This window comes from Dasypus novemcinctus, chromosome 7 (assembly GCF_030445035.2).
Source record: "Dasypus novemcinctus isolate mDasNov1 chromosome 7, mDasNov1.1.hap2, whole genome shotgun sequence".
NCBI classification, from domain to species: Eukaryota; Metazoa; Chordata; class Mammalia; order Cingulata; family Dasypodidae; genus Dasypus; species Dasypus novemcinctus.
In genome coordinates this window covers 64935150-64957890 of record NC_080679.1, presented here as the reverse complement: position 1 = coordinate 64957890, position 22741 = coordinate 64935150, and the positions used below count along the sequence as shown (strand labels likewise).

Genomic DNA, 22741 nt, shown 5'->3' with positions numbered 1-22741 from the left:
TTTATTTGAACCTTTTATTTGAACCTATAATTAGTACCCTTTTTATCTGAACCTATAATTAGCACTATACTCATTAAATATATGTCCTAGAGAATTAAATCATCAGTCTGTTCATATGACAGTTGAGCCCTGAATCTCAGCATACCTACTCTTCAGTATATTGGACTCATCAAGGACAACTAAAAAAAGGATGACAATGGACAACACCCATCCCAAAACACAGAGAGTATCTACAACTGCAAGCAAGATAGTTCCAACCATCTGCCCCCATAGGATCTAAACCTCCCCTCAGTTATAGAGTGTAGGCATCACTATCCCTAAATCCTCAAAACTGAAGAATGAACAAACATAAGGGGGGAATGCAACTATCAACCAAAGTAGACATTATTATTCTAGCAATGGAAGAACTTGTATCATTGATATAAAGGCAGGGGTCACCAGAGGTTCTGAGGGGAAGGAAAGGGAAAAATAGGTGTAACATGGGGCATTTGGGAACACTGGAATTCTCCTGTGTGACATTGCAATGATGGATACAAGCCATTATATATTTTGTCAAAACCTATAAAATTGTGTGTGGTGCAAAGTGTAAACTATAATATAAACTATAGACTATGGTTAGTAGCAATGCTTTCAATATGTGTTCATCAATTGTAACAAATGTACCACATGAATAAAAGATGTTATTAATGTAGGAAAGTGTGGGAGGGGGAGGAGCTATATGAGAATCCCCTATATTTTTGATGTAACATTTATGTAATCTAAAGCTTCTTTAAAAATTAAAAAATAATAACTATTTTAAAAAGAAAATGGTTTTTCAGAAGAAATATTGTCATAGTTTATCATACTGCAATGAAAAACACCACACAATGGGTTGGTTTAAGAAATGGGAATTTATTGGCTCATGGTTTTGAGGCTAGGAGAAAACCACATTGAGGCAGCCCTGGAGACTGCTCAGAGCCCAAAAAAACTAAAACCCATGCTTTGCTTTCTCTTTGGACTCCCCCTTGAGTTTCCTCTTTATCTTTTGAAATTTGAATTCCCACCAAGACAGCTGACTCAGATTGATGTAGGTTATGGGTGGAGGGCTGTTCGTCTCTTGTAGATAACCTGAGCTATATGTGTCCTGAGCTGTGTGTGCAGGACAGCGAGAACTGCAGCCCTGCCCTTGGTAACCATGACAACAATTCCAGGTCCAGAAAAAGAGTGTAGCAATGCAAACGCTATAAACTTTAAATATTCAGGGAAAATGCAAACCAAATGTGCTAAACCCTTACCTAGGATGTGGAAGATATATGTTAATTCAAGCTTACTGAGCACTGAAACAAAGAACCATTTGGCCCTTCTTCTGTATAAAAAGAACTCAAAAATCTTGTTCGTGGCTCGGTTTTTGAACAGAGAGCTCCGGAGTCCAGCTGGCCGTAAATAAATTACTTTTTCCTTCCCAAAATTATTATGAGTCCTGGCCTTTTCATAAGCAAATAATTGAACCTCTCTTGACGTCTACAACAAGATAGCTAATCAAGCTCGTAGTTCATTACATTTGCCCCAATACAAAATAAAGAACACCTACCCTAAAACCACCCCTATAGGAAGGACAAGCTCTTGTCCAATCAATAGGAGTCAAGCTAATTTTCTTTTTATGTGTAGAAAAATCATTTGCCACCCCTAGAAACCCAAAGCTACCTGTTCCAGCTTCCTTTGCTGCAGTAAAACATTGGTATTCCGAATAAAATGCTATTGTTGGCAAATTCTATTTTGATTTGTCTTTCACAGAGGGATGGTTTCAGTCTTTCACCATTGAGTTAACATTCTTGATATTAAAATACCCCAAGGTTTTATTATTGATGCCCATCTCTTATTCTGCATTCTTTCTCTAGGTAATCTCATTCATTCTCATGGGTCCTGCTATCCCAGATTAGCTGATGATTCCCTAATTTTTCTCCATTCTAGACATCTCCCATAATTTTATGTTGGATATATTCACTTGGACATTGAGCCATATCAGAGCACTATCTTTTACCCAAATAAGTCTTTGTTCAGTGGGTAGTACTCAGCCACCTCAGCCAAAAGTTAACCTTAAATACCCCCTCTATCTCCCACATCCAACTAATCACCCATTTCCTGCTAAATTTACTATTATTTGAATACTCTTCTAACAGCTCTTCCTTTTTCCATTCTTGCCCCCTTTGAATCATCTCTCTACATAGCTGCCAGAGTAATATAAAATAATCTATCTCAGTCCTCTACTTACAAACTTTAAGAGCTTCTGTCACCTAAAATACAAACAAACAAACAACAAAAAAAACTATGTTCTGGCTCCCGCTTAATTCTTAAGTTTGCAGTCTTGCTTTTCATTTGACACTCAGTATTCTGTGGGACTGCACACAGTGAAGGGTATTGATCACAGACTCTGGAGTTAGACTGCAGAGATGTGAATCTCCACTTTGTCATGTACTATACCTCAGTTACCTCAACTCTGAAATGTGTATAATAGCAACTACTTTATAAGTTTATTTGGAAGGTTGAATGAGTTAATCCACATACAATGTGCACTTAAACAAGTTCCTGCACATATTATTGTTACATCAGGCTGCTTCTACTATTTCTGGTTTTGTTCATGCTACTTTGTTCATGCTGCTGTTTATTCATTAAGCATGGCTCTTACGGAGTCACCAATTTTTTATATGCTCACATTTCATTTTCTATCAATAAATATATCATGAAATACAATTTATTTCACATTAGGGTTGATGTCATAAGCAGGCATCCACTTCACCAACATGTTTTCTTTTTTTATTATTATTATTTCCCTCTCCTGCCCTCCCCCACTGTTTTTGCTGTCTGTGTTTATTCGCTGGATGATCTTCTGTATCTATTTCTCTTTTTGTCTTCTCTCCTCATTTTTCCCTTCTCTAGGATTCACCTGGCTTCAATCCTGGGTACCTCTGATTGGAGGAAGGTTCCCTATCACCTGCGCAACCTCAGTTCCTGGTTTCTGCTGGGTTGCACCTTGATTCCCTTCGTCTCTCTTTTGTTGGGTCATCATCTTACTGCATGACTCACTTGCACAGCACTGGCTCACCATGTGGGCACTTGGCTTGCCACATGGGCACTCATGGGGGCACTCAGCCTTGCTGCAGGCACACTTTCTCTTTTTCTTTTTCCCTAGGAGGCTCCAGGGATTAAATCTGGGTCCTCCCATATGGTAGGGGGAAACCCTATCACTTAAGCCACACTGCTTCCCCACGTTTTCTCTTCTGATGGTCACAACTGTAGCTACTTCAATTGTTCTAGTTATATTGCTACAGGTCAAAAATGCAGTTTCATTCATTTCTCATTTGCCCTATCATTCTATGTAAATGAGAGAAAGTATAGAGTGGGTAAGTCTGCAGTTTCTAATTTGGGTGATGGAGAAGCCAGGAAATACTGGAGAATGCTCAATAAATGCTTTAAAGGTACACTAATAGATACACCCCTACTCCCACGGTCTGTTCAGCCCTAGGCTGACACCGCCAACAACAACACTGCAGTCAAGCTCAGGTTTTTCTCGCAAATTTCCTCTTTCTGCCTCACCCACCCATCAAACAAACAAACACTCTACAGCAACGTCTTCCCTTTAAGAACAGAATCTTAGGGAACTCTCACGCCAAAACCCGCCCACCGAGTTCCCGTCACCAAGGAAACAGAACCCGGAAGGGGTGGGCTTTGTCTCTTTGCGTCCCACCCTGGCCTGCGCCGGCTGGCAGGGTACGTGGGCACAGGCTACAGAGCCACGCGTGTCCCAGTGCTCCGGACTGGAACCGGATCCAGAGCCGGATCCCCGCGCAGACGGCCACGTCAACCTCAACCTGCACCGCCCTTCCCTACTCGCGCCGCAGCGCCCACCACGCCTGCGGGCTGTCCTCCCAGCCCGCGTCCTCCACGCTTTTCCCACAATGCCCCGCGCCAGACCCCGCCCCGGCCTCGCCGCGGAGACCGGCGTGCGAAGAGCCAAACCGAGCCGGGTGGCCGCGTTCTGGTACCTGCGGGTGAAGCTTGTCCTCTCTCATCGCGAACGCGGCGGCCCGGCAGTCCGAAGTGCGTGCTCCTTCCAGTACGCACAGCTCGGGCTCGGCCGGGCGGTACCGCCGCCGGTAATTGAGGATGGAGGAGTAGCTGCAAGAGGCGACCCCTCGATAACAAGGTGGGCACGGGCCGGGGTCCGGGGCCGGCGGTGGGAACGGGCCGGGGTCCGGGGCCGGCGGTGGGCGGGCCGTCCGGGAAGGGATGGGCGCGGAACGTCCGGTGTTCGCTTAGTGCTCTCGCTCCCGTCGCTTCCTCCCAGTTGTCTACACCACTTTCTCTTGCTCAGCGGTTCCCCGGTTCTTGCTTCAGTTTTTCACTTTCGCCTTTGTCCGACTCGAGACTGTGGACACCAGTAACACTTGAAGGTCTCATTCTCCCCGAAGTCTCCATCTTCCCCTCTTCCGCATACCATCCAGAAGTGGGGGCTGCTTGAGAGCCGTTGCTTTGCATTTACCTGCAGCTTCCCCCAGTCCTGCATGCTGCGCACGGCAGTTCACTCATGCTAACTGAAGTGAGAACAACTACTAAACAAGAAACACCAGTTTTTACAAAGTTATGATGGAGAGTATGTTCAAATTTTTTTTTTAATCGTTGCTTTCTGGTCTCGATATTTACTCATCTCTGTCAATATATTTCATAAATACACGTTTTAGTGGGATGAAAAGGAGGGATTAGGATGAGCCGAAGACCTTTCACAGGTAAGGGGAAAAATTAAAAATAGTCATTTAGGACTAAAGTTGTACACTGGAAGAAAGTATAAATGGAGGGTACTAGGGAAATTAAAATTTTCAAATCATTAAGAGATCTTTGGAAATAAAGTGTATAAATGTGGTATGATGATTCTTTTTTCCTTACAAACTGAACATGTCTAAATAATTGATTCCCTTTCTTATTTTTATATCTAATATAAACTTTGAAATAAAATGACGTCTTTAACTTGCAGACGTTATTCTATTTTTATTAAATGGTCTTTATTTAATCTCATTTTTCAAGCACCTTCTGAGAAAAATCAGAGAAAAGAAAATGACCTGCTATTTAAATTGTCTGTTATTACAGTATAGCTCAGTGCCATTTTTGGAAAGGTTATATGAAGAGTGCTACCCTTTGGTAAGCACCCTGTTTTTCCCTCTAATCTCCCCACCCAATGCACTTCCTTCAAATGAAATCTAATTCTAATGAAAATTGGACTATCTTAAAGGGGAGAAGAAATGGTCAAAAAGGAAGAGATAATACATACACACACAAAAAAGGAAGGAAACCTCTCACCCTTGTGTTCTGGTACTGATCACGGGCTTTTTCTGATTGTATCAGTCACTGAGGTGTTTTTTGTTTTGGTTTTTAAGTGTTCCTCCTAACCACAGCCACTCACCTACTTTTTACCATCTGTCTTAAGTAATTTCTCGTTTCACACTTCTCACTGCCTAGATATGGAAACTGTAAACCGCCTGGAATCATAGATCCTGGGCCACCCTGATTTGCCATTTAATAGAGATTGTGTTGCTGACCATTTTATTTGATAAACATACTCTGCTATTACTCTTCCATTTGTGATGTATTTTAACTGCCTGATTTCCTCTTTTTAGATTAATGTTTTTGGACACAATTTTGTGATGTTTGATTCACCCTTGGAGTAATGTGGACAGCAGTTCGCAAACTTGCATACTATATCAACTGGAGCCAGCAGTGTGTCTTGAATGTTCACTTAAATCAGAACTCATATAAGGAAAAGAATGGGAGTCTGGTTAAATAAATGTGACTGTATCAGAGACTTGAAAGCAATTATTCTCTGTTTTCTAATAGTGTATGTAACTGTTTTAGTGGGGACAGATCAGGACTTTTACAGTTTACTTGGAGTATCCAAAACTTCAAGCAGTAGAGAAATAAGACAAGCTTTCAAGAAATTGGCGTTGAAGTTACATCCTGATAAAAATCCGGTAGGTAAAAATTCCCCCTCCCCGTTGTCTGTTCTCTGTGTCTATTTGCTGCATCTTATTTTTTTGTCCACTTCTGTTGTCATCAGTGGCACGGGAATCTGTGTCTCTTTTTGTTGTGTCATCTTGCTGTGTCAGCTCTCCATGTGGGTGGCGCCATTCCTGGGCAGGCTGCACTTTCTTTGGCTCTGGGAGGCTCTCCTTACGGGGCATACTCCTTGCGCGTGGGGCTCCCCTATGCGGGGGACACCTCTGCATGGCACAGCTCTCCTTGCACGCATCAGCCCTGCGCATGGGCCAGCTCCACACCGGTCAAGGAGGCCCGGGGTTTGAACCGGGGACCTCCCATGTGGTAGACGGACGCCCTAACCACTGGGCCAAGTCCTTTTCCTGGTAAAAATTTTCAAACACATCTGATTAATGTATTTTAGTAAGTTTTGCTGTGTATTTAAATTATTTGAAATAATTGATTCAAAATTCTTAAGAACAATCAAAAATCATAATTCACCTGCTTTGTTAAAAACAGAAGCAGCAAAGCATTCTAGTTTAGAATAGTGTGAATATCAGCACCAAAAATGCAATTCCTTCTTAATTTGTAGATTCATTTTCAGCAGTTCTATTAAAGATGCTGCTCCCCCAACAGAAAGTGTCTGCAAAGTAGTTGAAAGTTACTTTGTCAATATCTTAGAACATTAACAGAAAATTACTATTTCTTTAGAACTTAGTGGATATGTCTTGTTAAAAATGACAGTTATGGCTAGTAATAACATGTTTTAGTTTTAATTACTTTTTCCCATGAACCAGTGCACAGACAAGAGTTAGAAAGTATTATGAATTAAAACTTGAGAGCAGCCAAAATATAGTTAATTCCCATAAGTATTACATATCCAATACTGTAATCTTCCAAATCTAAATTAGTTTTTATGGTATTTTTATTATTTCTTAATGAGATTTGACACTCATCATTAGGAGAAAGACATGGTTAAGTTATAATTTTCTATTTAGAAGTTTGAAAGTCAATCATTTTTATTTGATGCCATAAAACTAAGCAACAGAAACAATTTTTTAAAAGCCCTGTTGGTAATCTCCATGAGATTCTAAATTCTGTTTTATTTAGGGGTTTTATTTCTAGTTTGTCTTTAAATTTTCAGAATAAGATTTTTAGGCTTCCACATGAAAGAAACATCCAAGTATTTAAATGAAAGCAACCTTTTAAACTAAAACAGAAATTTTTTTTAAAAAAATGAAAGCAACCTTCAAAAAAACAGGTTTGTGAAGCACAGTAGCAAATGAGGAACATTTCCAATCCGATTCTCATATTCGTTTCTTCTATTTGATTATCCAATTGATAGGGGTACATACTATTTTAGTAAATATGTTGATTTTGCCTCAGATAGAAATAGAGCCTGCAAATCTATTTTTTTCTCCACTGAGCTGAACTTTTTTTTTAATTGTATTTTTTTTTTTTTGACAAATCTATTTCTTTGCAATTGTTTTAGGGGTAGACAAATAATATTTACAATATTAAGGATCTGAAAGTGTTTATTAATTTTTTTCAGTTGCGTTTTTTAAAAGGAATGATTTCCATTTTATGACCACATCTGTCTACCTTTGAAGAATCAATTCTCATTTCCTTGTTATTTTTCTTATTCATTTTTGAAAATTGTACTTCCTTGGAAAAAACTTTCTTTTATATCAACCCATGATAACCCATCTCATGTATTACCCCACTTTATCTGGTATCTGGTCCTAGAAATCTCTGGATTTAATTAAATCTACATACAGGTTTTGAAGAGACTTGAATTGTGTATCTGAAACACTGTGTTATTTCTACTGTTTTTAAATAGAATAACCCAAATGCACATGGTGATTTTTTAAAAATAAATAGAGCATATGAAGTACTCAAAGATGAAGATCTGCGGAAAAAGTATGACAAATATGGGGAGAAGGGACTTGCAGATAATCAAGGAGGCCAGTATGAAAGCTGGAATTATTACCGTTATGATTTTGGTAAGGTCATATTACTTCTGACATTTTTTGTTTGTGATCTAGGTTTAGAAAAGTTATTTTTATTGCACTATTTAGCTAGTGTAGTTCATAAGTATCACCATAACTCTACCTTTAATATACCATCGATATAGAATTCAAAAGGGAAGGCAGGCAGTATGTGTAGGTATTATCTATAGATGTATAGGTATATTGGTCAGAATCTCATTATATACTTCTAAAATAAGGATAGCCAATTAATCATTTTAAAATTATTTGTATTACAAGAAATTAAATATTGAAGCCTTTTGATATTTTTAGAGAGTCATTTTTTTAAGAAATATGCAGTAACAACAGTGGTCACTTCAGTAGAAATGCCATCCTTCTCATGTGTAATCTTTATTAAAAGTGATTTAAGGTAGTAACAGGAATAGGAAAGAAATAAGGCAAAAGCAGAGGGAGGAAACAAGTTTTAGAGACCATGGAGAGTGAAAGTAAGCATGAGTATCAAGGCAGGAAAGAGTTATTCTGGTACCCAGTATTTCTCCTGGTCATTGATTAGCCTCAATTGCAGGCTAAGGACTGAAGTATGCTTTTATTATATTTGACTAAATAAAATATTTTATTTTATATCTGGAGTGTTTGTTTCTCAAGATTGACTATTGAGCTTAATGGTCTGTTTCAGAAGTCAGCAAATGGCATCTCAGAGAAAACCCAGCCTACCACTTTATTTATAAATAAAGTTTTATTGAAACACAGCGACACTCATTTGTTTATGTACTGTTTATGGCTGCTTTTACACTACAGAGGCAGAATTGAGTAGTTGCAACAGAGAGACTGTATGTCCCACAAAACTTAAAATATTCCATATCCAGCATCTACAGAAAAAAGTTTGCTGGCTCCTGGTCTATATCCATCATTAATATTATTTGGATACTTCATACAGTAATGAGAAATTTTTTCACATTGGTTTTAATAATTATGATAAATAAAATTTATTTACTAAATAAGTTTGTCTCAACTTCTACAAATACTGTAATTAGAAGATTTTTAGCAGTAGAAAATATTTTCAAGTGACATCACCTATAAAAACTATATAATCTGAAAACTAAATGAGATCTGTGGTCAAGTTATAACAGTAATACACCAGTGACAGTTTCCTGGCTTTGATATTGTACTACAGCTACATAACACAACATGAGGGGAAGCTAAATGAAGAGTACGCAGGAGTCTACTGTTTTTGCAATCTATAATTATTTCAAAATTTAAAATTCTTTGAATATAAAAAGAATTTTCTTTGGAGATTAAATTATGTAAATATTGAGTCCTTCCTTCCCCCCTACCCAAGATAGTCCATATCAGGAAACTAACAATGTATCTTTAGACCACTCTTTAAGTGTATTGGCAATGGTAATGACTCTTAGCTTTTCTCAGCAACTTGTTGCATATTCTTCAAGTTTGAGATCTGCCATACCATGTGATTTTTTTTTTTTTTTGGATTATTATGGCTCAGGAGTGAGTCTTACTATTTTTATGTGAATCTTTAATTGGTGAAGTTATAATTTTTAATTTTTATGTGCTTTTAAAACTAGGTATTTATGATGATGATCCTGAAATCATAACATTGGATAGAAGAGAATTTGGTAAGTTTGGGGGTATCTTAGTTTGCAGGGTTGCTATGACAAATCTGACAACATGGGTTGGCTTAAAAACAGCTAGCACATTTATTGTCTAATGGTTTTAAAAACTCGCAGTCCAAAATCAAGATGTTGGCAAGGGGCTCTTTCCGGGAATCAGTAGCATTCTGAGGGTGGCAGTCCTCTGTCACACGGCAGTCTCTCTTTCCTCTCTGGCTTCTTCTAATGTGTGGCTTCTAACCTTTGGTTTCTGGCTTCTTCTCACTAAGTGCATCTGAATTTCCTCTCTTTAAAAGACCTCCAGTCATTCAGATTAAAACCCACTCTGATTCAATTTGGCCACACCTTAACTAATAATATTTTTTAAAGGTCCTCTTTACAAATAGATTCACACCCATAGGAGCACAGATTAAGATTTGAACATGTCTTATGGGGGGCATGATTCAATCCCCAGCAGGAGGCATATGATTTTCTAAGAGAGACAAGCCCAGTCTCTTTTATTTAAAAATCTTGGGTCCAGATATGCTTGGAATTCAGAAATTTTTTAGATTTTAGGAAGGCAGTTTGGATTGTACCATATATTAAATAACACTTCTAGCAGAATTTGGGGCAGTGTATCATAATAAAAACAGTAATATACCTTCAGTGAAATGCACAATTACATTTGTTAAATAAGGGAACTGCATAGCCCCCAATCAGTTCAGGTCATGTTTGGTTATGAGGTGAACTTGCTGCAAACTTGAAAAAACTTAAGCATTTCAGAACTTTTTGATTTCAGAATATTACAAGTATGGTTATTTTGAAGCAGATTTCATTGATTTGTGATTGGTGTGAAAATGGATTTAAAAATACGATTCTGCATTTTCCATTGCATTTTAGAAAAGTATAAATATTAGATTTTGTACTTTCATGTGTACAACTATAATTAGATTTATTTTTTTTCCTCTTCAAACCAAAAAATTTTACCTCAAATAAAATTTCAGGTTTATTTTGATCTATTACAATCTAAAATAGCATAAAAATAGCACAAAAATCTTTATAATGTTTTTGGTACATTGTCTTCATAAAAGATGTATTATAATCATTTGATTTTGTACAGTTTATTCCTTCTAAGCAAGAATTGCATCTTATTTTCTACGATGTGTTGGTGAGTTTAAGCATACAGTTTACCACATCAAAAGTCTTATATGTGAGCTCTTGTACAGGTTCAAAATGAATAGAAAATAATTTTCCCTAAAAAGGAAATGGAAGAAAATTGGATTGCTTCTAGACAGAACTAATACCCATAACACAAGCTAGCAGAATCATAACTTTACTGCACATAGTTATAGGAATATATAATTTTTTTTTTTGCATGGTGGTTATGCTCTCATTTCTTAGTCTGTCATTGGGTGTCTTGTTGACCAATGAGGCAGAAAACATTGGAAATACATATGCAATATGAGTAATCCACAAATCCATCCAGAGTGAGAAACCTTAGTAATAGTTGTAGTGTACAAGGTTTCACAATTTTTCAGATGGGTCACGAAGGAGAAAAGGTTAAGAACTGCTATAATGGTTCATATAGAACTTGTAATGATTGTTAAAAATAAATTACAGCCACAAAATCTTAGAGATAATTTTTCAGAGATGGTTAACTAATACCGATGGGTTCCATGCATGTTTGCTGCTATTCCATATGGTCTCTCATACTACTCTTCATATTACTAGGCTAAGACAAGATGAATCTAATGTTTTAGTTGAAGAAGTTGGGGAAATACAGCAAGTATGGATAGTATCAGTTTATACTTAATGTAAATAGCACATTAGCCTCTTGGTTATGGGTGTCTTTCTATTATCAGTTGTTTATATTGACTTTTCATTAAATAGTCTAATATTTTTCTATAACTATTTAAATAATTACACAACTGTTTTAAGGTTAGGTATGTTCTCTTCTTCCAGAGAAGAGTTAGGTTTTCTTATGACTAGAGACACTAATAATCTCAGATCAGCTTTATCCAAACAGGGATTGAAATGATTCAGAAGCTGAGTGTTGAGAGGGCTGAAAACTTTTCAGTTCATCTTTCTTTACAGGCCTTTTCCCTTGAATGCACCATTTTTATCCTTCTAGCCTCATGAATCTCTTGAAAGCACTCCTTGGTTTCTTGCCTTTCAATACCTCTTCTAGAATTTGCAATCGCTGGCTCTCTGAGTACTATCTCCTCCCAAATCTTGGCCCCCTAATTCTTCACTGCATGGGTAACTCTCTGATGCTTTCAACAGAAGTCTTTTATATTTTGCCCAGTTTTTCAGTTGTTCACAGTGGGAGAGTTAAGTCCAAATTATATAGTTCACCTTTTCAGTAGAGGAACTATAAAATGTTCAAATTTAATACAGAAGGGGAAACACAATCAATAAACACTTTTAAACTTAAAAAAATAATGCTTTGCAGTCTTTTCTATTAAATGTGGTGCATAGTATCTTTCTATATGTTAATAGTATAGTACTATATGAATATATAGTTATAAACAAGCCCTAGATAGTATTAGCAAAACAGAACATCTCACAGTTATACTAGTCGTTCTAAATAGTACCCACACTAAATAGGCATATTGATGAAGACAAGCTCAAGAACTCAGAGATGGTCAAAGCGTCTGTTTCTTTTCTTACATTTTTCTATGCCAGTAGAAGATATTAGATATAGTAGTGTTAACTGTAAACAGACATTAGGTGCAGTTACGTAGTTTACAGTGTCAGATTTTAAGAGGCATTTGAAATACACTTGTTCTATTCAGGATCTCTGGGTTATGTAAAAATATTTTTAATCTTATTCAACAGTGAGTTGAAACTGGGCGTATGTATTAGAAGTGCTGTATGGAAACAGAGTACCGAGAAGGAAGACAATTTCTTTTACTATAAACAAGGTTTTGTGTCATATTAAATGCCATTTAGAATTATTTTACATCATGCTTTTTATTCAAGATTTAAGGATAATCTCTAATTTTTCCTTTTTATCCTTATTGGTAAAAAATCATGTTAATTTTTATAGTTAAGAAAATCTGTTTTTTATGTTGAAGTTTACATTAATTCTATTAAGATTTTACCTAAATTAGTACTAGTCATTGGTCTAAGCCATCATAATTATTTTGACCACCTGTAGAGCAGTCTTATTTGTCAGAAAAACTCATAAAATCCTGAATTTTACACTTCCCTATGATATATGTATTAGCTATTTTCATGCGGATGTCTTAAACTTGAAAAGTAAACAAACGTTGAATCCTACACATTTACAATTAATTTGAATCAGTTATACATATTTGCAGTAGTATGCATGTTTTGATGTCTTACTATAATTTTTGAACAAGTGAATAAAGTTCACTTACTTTAGGTGATCTAATAGATAACATGTAACACATTATTGTATGGTGTTGAAATCAGTTATTTCAGCAAATACGTGTTAATGTTTTAAATAGTTAAAAACCATGATCTTACACTTTTCGAGCAATGTAATTTCCCAAGTAAGTATTTTATTTAAGTACAAAAATTACATTTTACTCCTCACAATCCTTAATGTATCGTGTGAGTCTCTTCTCTCATATGAGTCTCTTATTGCTTCATTTAAAAGAGCTTAAATATCAGTCTCTCTGTTTCTCTTGTTCATTTCTTTCATCCACATGAATTCTTACATCAGGTTTTAGCCTTCTTTCCATTTGCCACCTCATTTTACAGGTGCGTAGTCACATTTATCATGGGTTGCTTCCTAACTATGAATTTGGGAGGTTAAAAAAAATTTTTGTTTTCTTCTTTCTATAGAAGAAGTTGTGCAGAAAATGATAAAAGCAGTGTGAAAAATTTATGACTAACTGCATTTTTTTCATTCTGACCCATACAAAAAGAAAAAGTATTTTTTAACTAAAATGTCCCCAAACCTTTAGTAAATTATTCTAAATAGTTTCTGTTTTATGTACTTTCAGATGCTGCTGTTAATTCTGGAGAATTGTGGTTTGTAAACTTTTATTCCCCAGGATGTTCACACTGCCATGATTTAGCTCCCACAGTATGTATTTTTTACATCTTGCTTATTAAAGTTCTATTATTTCTAATTGATCTGCTAGTTCACTTTAAAAGTTTTTTTTTAACATGTTGGTATTTCTTCTCTATTAATTATAACTTCCAGAAATAATTATCAAATACTTTTTGATGAACAATTTCCCCTGTATGATTGTATAGCTTGAGGAATATTCTGAGGGAAAAGAAAGCTCTTATCAAAGGAATGCTTATATTTTCTTCTATTTCTAATAGTGGAGAGACTTTGCTAAAGAAGTGGATGGATTACTTCGAATTGGTGCTGTTAACTGTGGCGATGATAGAATGCTTTGCCGAATGAAAGGAGTCAACAGTTATCCCAGCCTCTTCATTTTTAGATCTGGAGAAGTAAGCGATAAAGTTGGCTTTTTTTTTTTAAATTTGATTGCTTTTATGATATATAACATCTTTAAAATAATTAAAACCATTGCTAATAACACGTTGATGTCTAAGATTTAGCAGAAAACATTTTCAAGTTCTAGGAATTGTATACAGGTTTTAAAATTCATATAAACGTCTTACCCGTACACTTCCTTTTTTTTTTTTCTTTTTTTTTAGCTTTGGAAATTTTTGTAGACTTTATTTTTTTAGATTTCTGGGGTTTTTTTGTTTTTTTTTAAAGATACATAAATCACACAAAATGTTATGTTAAAAAATTCAAGAGGTTCCCATATAGCTCACTTCCCATACCCCAACTGCCCCACTCCTCTGATATCAACAACTTCTTTCAGTGTGTTATATTCATTGCATTGATGACCTTTTTTTTTTTAATGTATGGAACTTTATAACAAGTGAAATACTAGAGAAAACAGTATGTGGATTTGTAGAGTTTTGATTTTTAAGTCACATTTTAGGTGCCATATACCTAGAATGTATAGTTATAATAAACATTTTTAATTATATTATGAATACTTTTTAGACACTATTATTACCTTGCTGTATTTAAAAATTAAATATTTACCAACTTCAGTTTCTCTCTTAAAGAGCATAATTTACCAATGTGTACATTGTACTTTATAATTCACAAAGTATTTTAAGAGCATTGTCTTATTGAATATAATGTTCTGATAACCTTTTTTGGTTTCAGTGATGAAACTGAAACTACAGCTAAAACTATTATAATAATGCTATTAAAACATCTTTCATGGAATCTGTACAATCAAGATTCTTGGGATAGCATTTGGACATATATTGTGCTGTTGAAAGCTGATCTGTTATTCAAAATAACGTAAAATCAAAAGTATTTTGTATTATTTTTAGTGAGTTTTTAAAAGAAAAAGTAAAAGATGTTTCTCTTTTTATTAAAAAAAAAATAGGCTGCAGTGAAATACCATGGTGACAGATCTAAGGAAAATTTAGTGAATTTTGCCATGCAGCACGTTAGAAGTACAGTGACAGAGTTATGGGCAGGTAATTTTATTTTCTTCATTTGCTTTATTTTCACAAAATCTTTTCCTTCAGAAAAAGTGTCTCATTTACTCTGACCTCTGCTGAATAGAGGGCACTTAAAAAACTAATTATATTTGTACAGAAATATTTTAAAACAATTAAAGTATAGGAGATGGATAGGTGGGAAGGTAGCTTTCAAAGTACAACTAAATATTTAGTAATACCAATGTTTCTTTGTTTTCATAAGTATACTATCCTGTACCAGGCAGGAAATTCATGCCTACCCAATTCAGTTTTGAAGTTTAAAACCTCTTCTAATTTTAGGCTTTTAAGTTAGCAGATGTCTTCAGGTAGGTTATTTAAGTACTCTGAGCTATCTATAAAATGACATCCATTTTTTTCACATCTAAAGGGATGTACATTTCATCGAATACCAGTTATGTCTTAGAAAATGTGTTAAATACAAGGTCTACAGTGTTAAAATATATAATCCCTGCCATCAAGGCCTCATAGAGTGGTATGGGGAGAAAAGGTTGGCTGCATAGGTTAACAAAGCCCAGATCAAAAGGGCCCTTACTTAGCTATTTGATTTTCTTTCTTAATGAAATAATTGATTTAGATTTTATGTGATGAAAGAAATGTGGAATTTGGGATGCTCAAAAGGATGTTTAGGAAGATAACAGGTAATAGAGTGGATTGGAGGAGCATGAGATTAGAAGATAAAAACTTAAAAGATTGCTTCCATTAACAATAATAGGTGATGAGAAATTTGCTTTATTTTCTTTAAAGGAAATTTTGTTAACTCAATACAAACTGCTTTTGCTGCTGGTATTGGCTGGCTGATCACTTTTTGTTCCATTGGAGGAGGTAATTTTGTTATTTTGTTGTGATGAAGAGACTATGACATTTAAATTTTAAGTTAGAGTTTTAAATGAAGTGCTATAATTGATTAGGTACTTGAAACCAATTTGTACCCAAGATTACAATTTTTTATTTAATGATTACTTAACCTTTTCCATCATTTTAAACATAAGAGGTTATGAAAGTATTAATTTCTCAATGTATCTTTTATGTTTTTAGTTTCAGTGGTCACATTTTTTTTGGCTTAATTATATCATGATAAATTTTACCTACAGGTAGTCACAGATATATTTGACAGTTTCCATAAGTACTTAGTTCTTGACAGATAATACCCCTCCCAAAATAATCATGCTTTTTTAAAATTTTAGACTTTGCTACATACTTACACATATGAAAAGTTAATGTCTGTTTGCCTCTTAAAATTATGTATTGGAAGAAGACCACATCCAATCTCTAAAAAACCTTTCCCTCCAGTAAGTTAAGCTTGAAAATTCAGTACCCTGTATACCAACCACAAATGGTTAACTCTATTCAAACAATGATACTGGTTAAAAATCAGTGCCACTATTACAAAATATCCTAATTCATTAATATATTCTGTTTTGTTTACTCCCTCCACACTTGACCTGTCTTTCCTCCACACTTGACCTGTCAGCCAATCAACCACTCACCCTATCCAGTAAGACTTACATTAAGAAGTTATTGCTTTACAGCAAAAATCAGCCTTAGCTTAGCTGGTCTCTGAAGGTTTTGTCCCATTTTGGCCTGATGCCCAGATTTCTGTCCATCCACACATAAACAGAATTTTAAAAGCTTTCTCACATTCTTTTACTTTTCACCCCAGATAAATTGCTTTCACCTATCTCTGTAGGATCTGTGATGCTATAGCTCCCTTTCTTCAACTGTTTCATTGTGTCTTAGTGTTGAAGATTTACAGAACTTTCATGTAAATCATAAGCTATTTTAAGATTTTATTGTATTTTGAGGTTCCTTTACATATTTTATCCAATAGGTCCTTTACATTTTATTTCCCCCAAATCATGAGATCTCTGGGATGAAGGGAATATTGTTCATACAAGGAGAGATTTGAAAATAAGATCCTAAGGAGATGTGAGAGAGAAAATTACTCCTCCTATAATTAGAAATCTTGGGAAACTAAGGGAAGGGAATGAAAGAATGATGAGTGTGTGTGTGTTGACCTCTGTATCAATCTAATAAATAAAGATCTCATTATTTACCAGTAGAAGTCAGTTAATTGCCTTAGAATCACAACCTGGTAGTTTTCGGGGAAGACAAATGAAGCTCTAGGCTTTATAAAGCTTAAATTGCCTCATTTTTCCCCCCAGATTGTTTGACTTCACAGACACGACTCAGACTTAGTGGCATGTTGGTAAGCAGCAATCATTTTGTAAAACTGTCACCATGTTAAAAATTGATTTTTAAAATTTTAAATATTGATTCCAGATGTTTTATTTGGTAGTTCCTTGAATATTTAACTCATTTGCTTCTACTCTTTCTTGCTTTCAGATAAATATATCCATAGCTATAAATTTCATTCTGGGTTCCATAAATTTTAACATGCGGTGCTTTCATTGTCATTTATTTCTTCTAAGTATTTTATAATTTAATTATGAATTTCTCTTTAATTGAAGTTACATATTAGTGTTTTTGTCCATTTCACATTTTATTTTATATTATTTTGCCTTCTTATTATTACTATTTTTAGTTATTTAATTAGCTTTCTTTGTGCTCTGGTTGGGGAATATAATCTGTGTGATGTTGACAATTATTGAAGCTCCCTTTGTGGCTTGGGAGTTTGTCAATTGTGTAAGTTCCATGAATGTTCTACAATAATATGTACCTGTGTACGTGATATCTGTTAGATCAAATATATTAATCATTGTATTAGCCAGCTAAAGAGGTGCTGATTCGGAGTATCAGAAATATGTTAGCTTTTATAAAGAATATTTATTTAGAGTAAAAGCTTATAGTTACAAGGCCCTAAAGAGTCCAGCTCAAGGTTGATTTCTCACCAAAGTCCATTGCCACTTGTTGAAGCAAGATGGTTGCCCATCTCTGTGAGGGTTCAGACTTCTCTCAGCTACAGGCTGGCATAGGGCTTGTCTCTCTTTCTGGTCCACAGGATCAAAGTTCTCTCCTCTTCCATGTCATGACAAAGATCTCCTCTGGCATCTATGGAGCTCTTTCTTCCTTTATATCTTCTTCTGTGTCTTCTTGAGTGAGCGTCCATTTATATCAGCCCACCAAGGAGGCAGGGACCTGAGTTACACCCTACTGGTGTGTTCTAATCAAAGCCCTAGTCTTAACATAATTTAATCAAAGACTTCTCAGCTGAATCTAATACTATCAAAGGGTATCATTCCCAGTGGGGCAGTTCAGTTTACAAACATAATCTCTTTTTGGAATTCGTAAATAATCTCAAACTGCCACAATCATGTTATTCAAATCTATATCATTTAATTTTGGACTCATTAAAATCTCTGTCTATAATTGTTGCTATATCTCTTTCTCCCCTTATTTCTATTAATTGTTTCATTGTATAATTTTAACATGGTCAGGGACAATGTATTCATGATCTTAATATCTTTTTGATAGTGGATGTTTATTTTCTCTCTCTCTTTGTACTTTATGAATTTTTTCAAATTTAGATTGTATTTCATCTAATATTGGAATAGCTAATTTAGGTTACCTTTGTTCATTCCCTTTTTTTTTTTGCGGTACCGAGGACAGGGATTAAACCTAGGACCTCATATGTGAGAAGCCAGCACTCAACCACTGAGCTAAACTGGCTTTCCTGAGTTGGTTTTTTCATTTGTTGTTTGATTTTTTTTGTTTTTAGAAGGTATCAGGTATTGAATGCAGGACCTTATATGTGGGAAGCAGGCACTCAACCACTTGAGCTACATCCACTCCCCCAGTTTTTACTGTCGTGTGTTTTAATCCTATGTATTTCTTTTTTTTTTTTTTTTTAATCTTACGTACACTAACATGAACAGGACTTAATTTTTGCATTGTATACTGCCATGTAACAGCAATGTATTGTAAGGAAAGGATCTTTATATAAGTATTTGTGGCAAGGGTGAGTAACACATGCATGAAGGAAAAGTTTATTGGTACTTATAGGTCCTAGAACAGACAAGCGACAGGCCTCACAGGTTCACACAACAGGAGCAAGCATAGCCTCAACCAGCAGTTGGAAAGCAAAAGTTTACAGTAGACATGGTGACTGTGTCTTTATAATGTTATAGGGGTAGAGCTGTAGCAGTTGGTCAAACTTGGGAGTTTGTATTTGACTTCTGCTGGGATACAAACCCAGGTAGGACACAGGAAGGACAGGGAGAAGCCGCTTATCTTGTATAAGCAGGTATTGGGGTAGTCACTGAAGGACATAGCAATAGGGTCTAAGATGTTGATGTATCATGACAGTGCAAAAGCCCCTTATGTTACTAATGACAGGATGGGAGATGCTGAAGCAGCACAGGAGTGTGAAAAAAAGTCCTGTTTTAATTCACTATAGTGTACCCTCAGCATCAGGGATTTTAGGATTGGATTATGTGGGCTGTGTGTATTAATGGGGATGTGTATTAATGGGGAGGTAAAGAGTGTTCTGTATTGGCTGAAGATGATGGCCTATAGGAGTCATTGTATTTGTAGGAGAAAGTATAGGATGAGCAAGTCCTCCAGTGGAAGGGAGGATAAAGGAAGCATTGTTGGATGTTAATCCCTTGGGTGGTATGGTTTTGTAAGCATTGTTTGGCCTCCTATAGTGTTCATGTGTGCCTCAGCATTGCCACCATGGTGGGATTTGTCCTTTGCAGCTTGGCTATGTGGTTTTAGGTACTGGGAATTGGATACTTGGGTCAGGAGAAGGAACCAGGATAGCATGGTAGAAGTGATGAGGGCCTGGTAAAAGAAAATCCACAGGGAGCACAGTCTGTTGGTGGTGGTCCCCTGGCCAGGGAACATGGTCTTCTCTAGTGATGAACTCTTGGACTAAGGCTATGTCACCTCTGGTGAGGTCATCTCCATTAATGAGCTCCTAGACCGAGGAGATATCATCTGTGGTGGCCAGTCTGCTAGGGGCTGGTCTTCCCAGTAGTTTATCCACCAGGAAAACATGAGGACCAGAGGATCTAAGCAAGAGGCATATGCTTGGGCTTCAGTGGCCAGGATTTGTTTTAATTGACCCAGCAGTTGCTGGGGTGGTCAGGGGTACATTTATTGAACCTCTGGGCTGCTTCTCAATGGGTAATTTCAGATCATTTTATCTAGAAAAGGTTTGTGTTCTAAACACATCTATAAGTTTTATTAATGGTGGGATGATATGCTAAGGAAGAACCATCCAAGGTTGATCCTTCCAAAATCAGAGGTAGTGCACTGAAGCATAGGGTTTATAACAGCAGAGGCTTGAGTTAGGGGGTAAGTGTGTAGCCAGTGCGCCTTTGTATGTTTTCAATTAATTACGTGTTAGGAATAGGAACTTTGATAATCAGCATGAGTTTTGTGCTTAAGGTTGATATAAGTGATAGTTAATCACCTTTCACCTATGGAGGCTTTAAGAACTGACTGAATAGGGCTGTTGTATGGGAGATGGTAGGCACAATGACTCCCTCCTTCAGGAGATCTTGGGTTACAGGTAGGAGGCCCACAGTATCTTAGGCAATTTTGTAGTGTTATCACTTTCACTGGCAAGAGCAGTTCCACAGGTTCCCATTTGGCATGTCACGTCAGAAGAGCCAAGGATTTAATCTTATTCCTGGCAACATGGTAAAGCATCAATGCTATAGTGGAGCAAAAGGGGCTACCACTTGGGGTAGCTGTTTGATAGGAATTATTCTGATAGTTCATCTGGGGTGGGGGGAGAAAGGGAGGGAACCTTTGATATGCAGAAGGAAGAGGCAGAACCCTGTATGTTGGCCTCCTGGGCCTTATAAGCCAGGATCTGTGAGTCTGGTTATGAGTGCCCCTCATGTCCTGCTAGTAGCTCCACTCCATCCATAGTATTGTAGATAGTGTGAGCCATGCCAATAAAGTTGAGCAAGGTTGCCCATAATTCAGGAGAGAAAGGGGTTATCCCTGTTAGAAAATACTGTGTGACTCAGTGTCAAAAGGAGTTTTTCAGGACTGGAGGTGAACTCTGGAACTCTTGTCTGAATGCTTGAAGAAAACGTACACCCGTTATAGTATCCCAGTTTTTTTAGGTAACACTTGGGCTTTGTCAGCTGTTTTCCAAATGCATCTGCCTTAACTGTTATAACCCCTAGGGTTGGGTGTACTTTTTTCCATGCCACCGATATCCAGGTCAGTAGGAGAGGGGCTTGGAGTCTTTAGGGATACTGGCCAGTTGCCTCATTTCCAGAGGTGAGAATGGCAACTCAGACCCCATGTTAAAGACTCTTAGTAACCAATCTGCTCCCTTTTTCGTTTTTGTTTTTTTTGTTTTGTTTTGTTTTTGCATAAAATTTTTTGAAAATAGTTTGAACCTCTAGCCTTATAAATGTGTGTGTTTTGGTTTAAAGTTCCTCCTTGTCTCCTGTGATCTTACCCCACCGCATTGTAACCAGAAGCACTCATGAGGTACATCTCTTTGAGCCCTGATGATAGACAGCCACCTCCCATTCTAGGGCATCCAGCTGATCTCAGTGGGGTCTGGATCAGCAATCCACAAAGCTGCGGTGGCAGGTTGCTTGTAGGTCCCCTGTGCCTCGGATTGGAGTGCCTTTTCTTGGGTGTATGTGGCTGTGCTTAGTTGCCTAATCCATTGGGTAAGGGTGTTTTACATTTCTTTAGCAGTTGATTGACCTGCTCAGGAGTTTGGGGAGGCTTTGCTGCCTCTGATCTGAGACATTAAGCTAGTGGTACCAGTTGACTATGGATTGAACCCATGGTAACCCATAGGGTTGGGGGATGAAAAGTGACAGAAGCAAGGGTATGGCATGAGAAAGGTCACTGACCCTGGCAGCATTGCCCCTTTTGAGGTGACACAACAGTTCCTGTGGAGGGGCTGCCCTCTCACTGGTAAGGTTCAAAAGAGTAAAGGGAGCTTAAAGGAGAGGATAACTTAGACTCTCGAGCCTAGTATGTTTTGGATATTATATGGAAGTTCTTTGGGTGATGGGGCACAAACACAGATGCATAGATAGACCGCCAGAAATGCATGATAGAACAGCTTTATTAGAGAAAAGGTCCTGGAGGGGGAGGAGGAAAATGAGGGGCCTGATAGATGGCCTGCCGGACTTACCTAACCTAGGCTTCTGCAGGAGTCTGTGGAGGAGAGTGGGGGAAGAAGCACGTGTGGGCCCAGGTTCTTGCCTTTGTGACCTGGTAAGGCTTTCCTGCAAGTACTGAGGACTGAAAGTTTCAAGCTATACAGCACAAAAAACAAGTGGCAAGGGCTGTTTGAAGAAGCTAAAGGCAGCTCTTATCATCCAAACCTTAGGAAGGTACAAACCCTGATAGTTGCCATTATGCACGGGGTGTTCGTTCAGAGGGAGACTTACAACTGAGCCAGGCAGGACGATGAGACACCAAATATAGTTTATTTTCATGCCATTACCCAGTGCTGCAGTATGTGGAAGGTCTCCCAGCCCTCCTGTCACACTAGAAACAGGATTTGACTTCTTTCCCAGTGCCACTTCACTAACAGATGGGGGAGGTTCCCTGTATGCACCGCTAATTGCAATGAACTTCTTCTATTAGGTAGGTCATTTCAGAGTAAGTAGCCAAACAGCCTAAGCTCAGGAGCTCTTCAGGGGACCAACAGGACTTATGGCCCCCCTCATGCCA

The 22741-nt window shown here is 37.0% G+C and overlaps 1 protein-coding gene across 1 annotated transcript in view; it reads left to right on the top strand.

The window, feature by feature from the left end:
- The first annotated feature begins 3707 nt into the window (after positions 1 to 3707).
- Positions 3708 to 22741, top strand: part of DNAJC10 (DnaJ heat shock protein family (Hsp40) member C10) — a 61451-nt gene continuing 42417 nt past the window's right edge. The window contains exons 1-9 of the mRNA XM_004476886.5: positions 3708 to 4183; positions 5649 to 5999; positions 7844 to 8006; positions 9575 to 9625; positions 13573 to 13655; positions 13901 to 14032; positions 15001 to 15094; positions 15863 to 15940; positions 17281 to 17324. Coding sequence (XP_004476943.2) covers positions 5796 to 5999; positions 7844 to 8006; positions 9575 to 9625; positions 13573 to 13655; positions 13901 to 14032; positions 15001 to 15094; positions 15863 to 15940; positions 17281 to 17324 — 849 coding nt within the window. The 5' untranslated portion in view covers positions 3708 to 4183; positions 5649 to 5795. The remainder of the gene's footprint in view (positions 4184 to 5648; positions 6000 to 7843; positions 8007 to 9574; positions 9626 to 13572; positions 13656 to 13900; positions 14033 to 15000; positions 15095 to 15862; positions 15941 to 17280; positions 17325 to 22741) is intronic.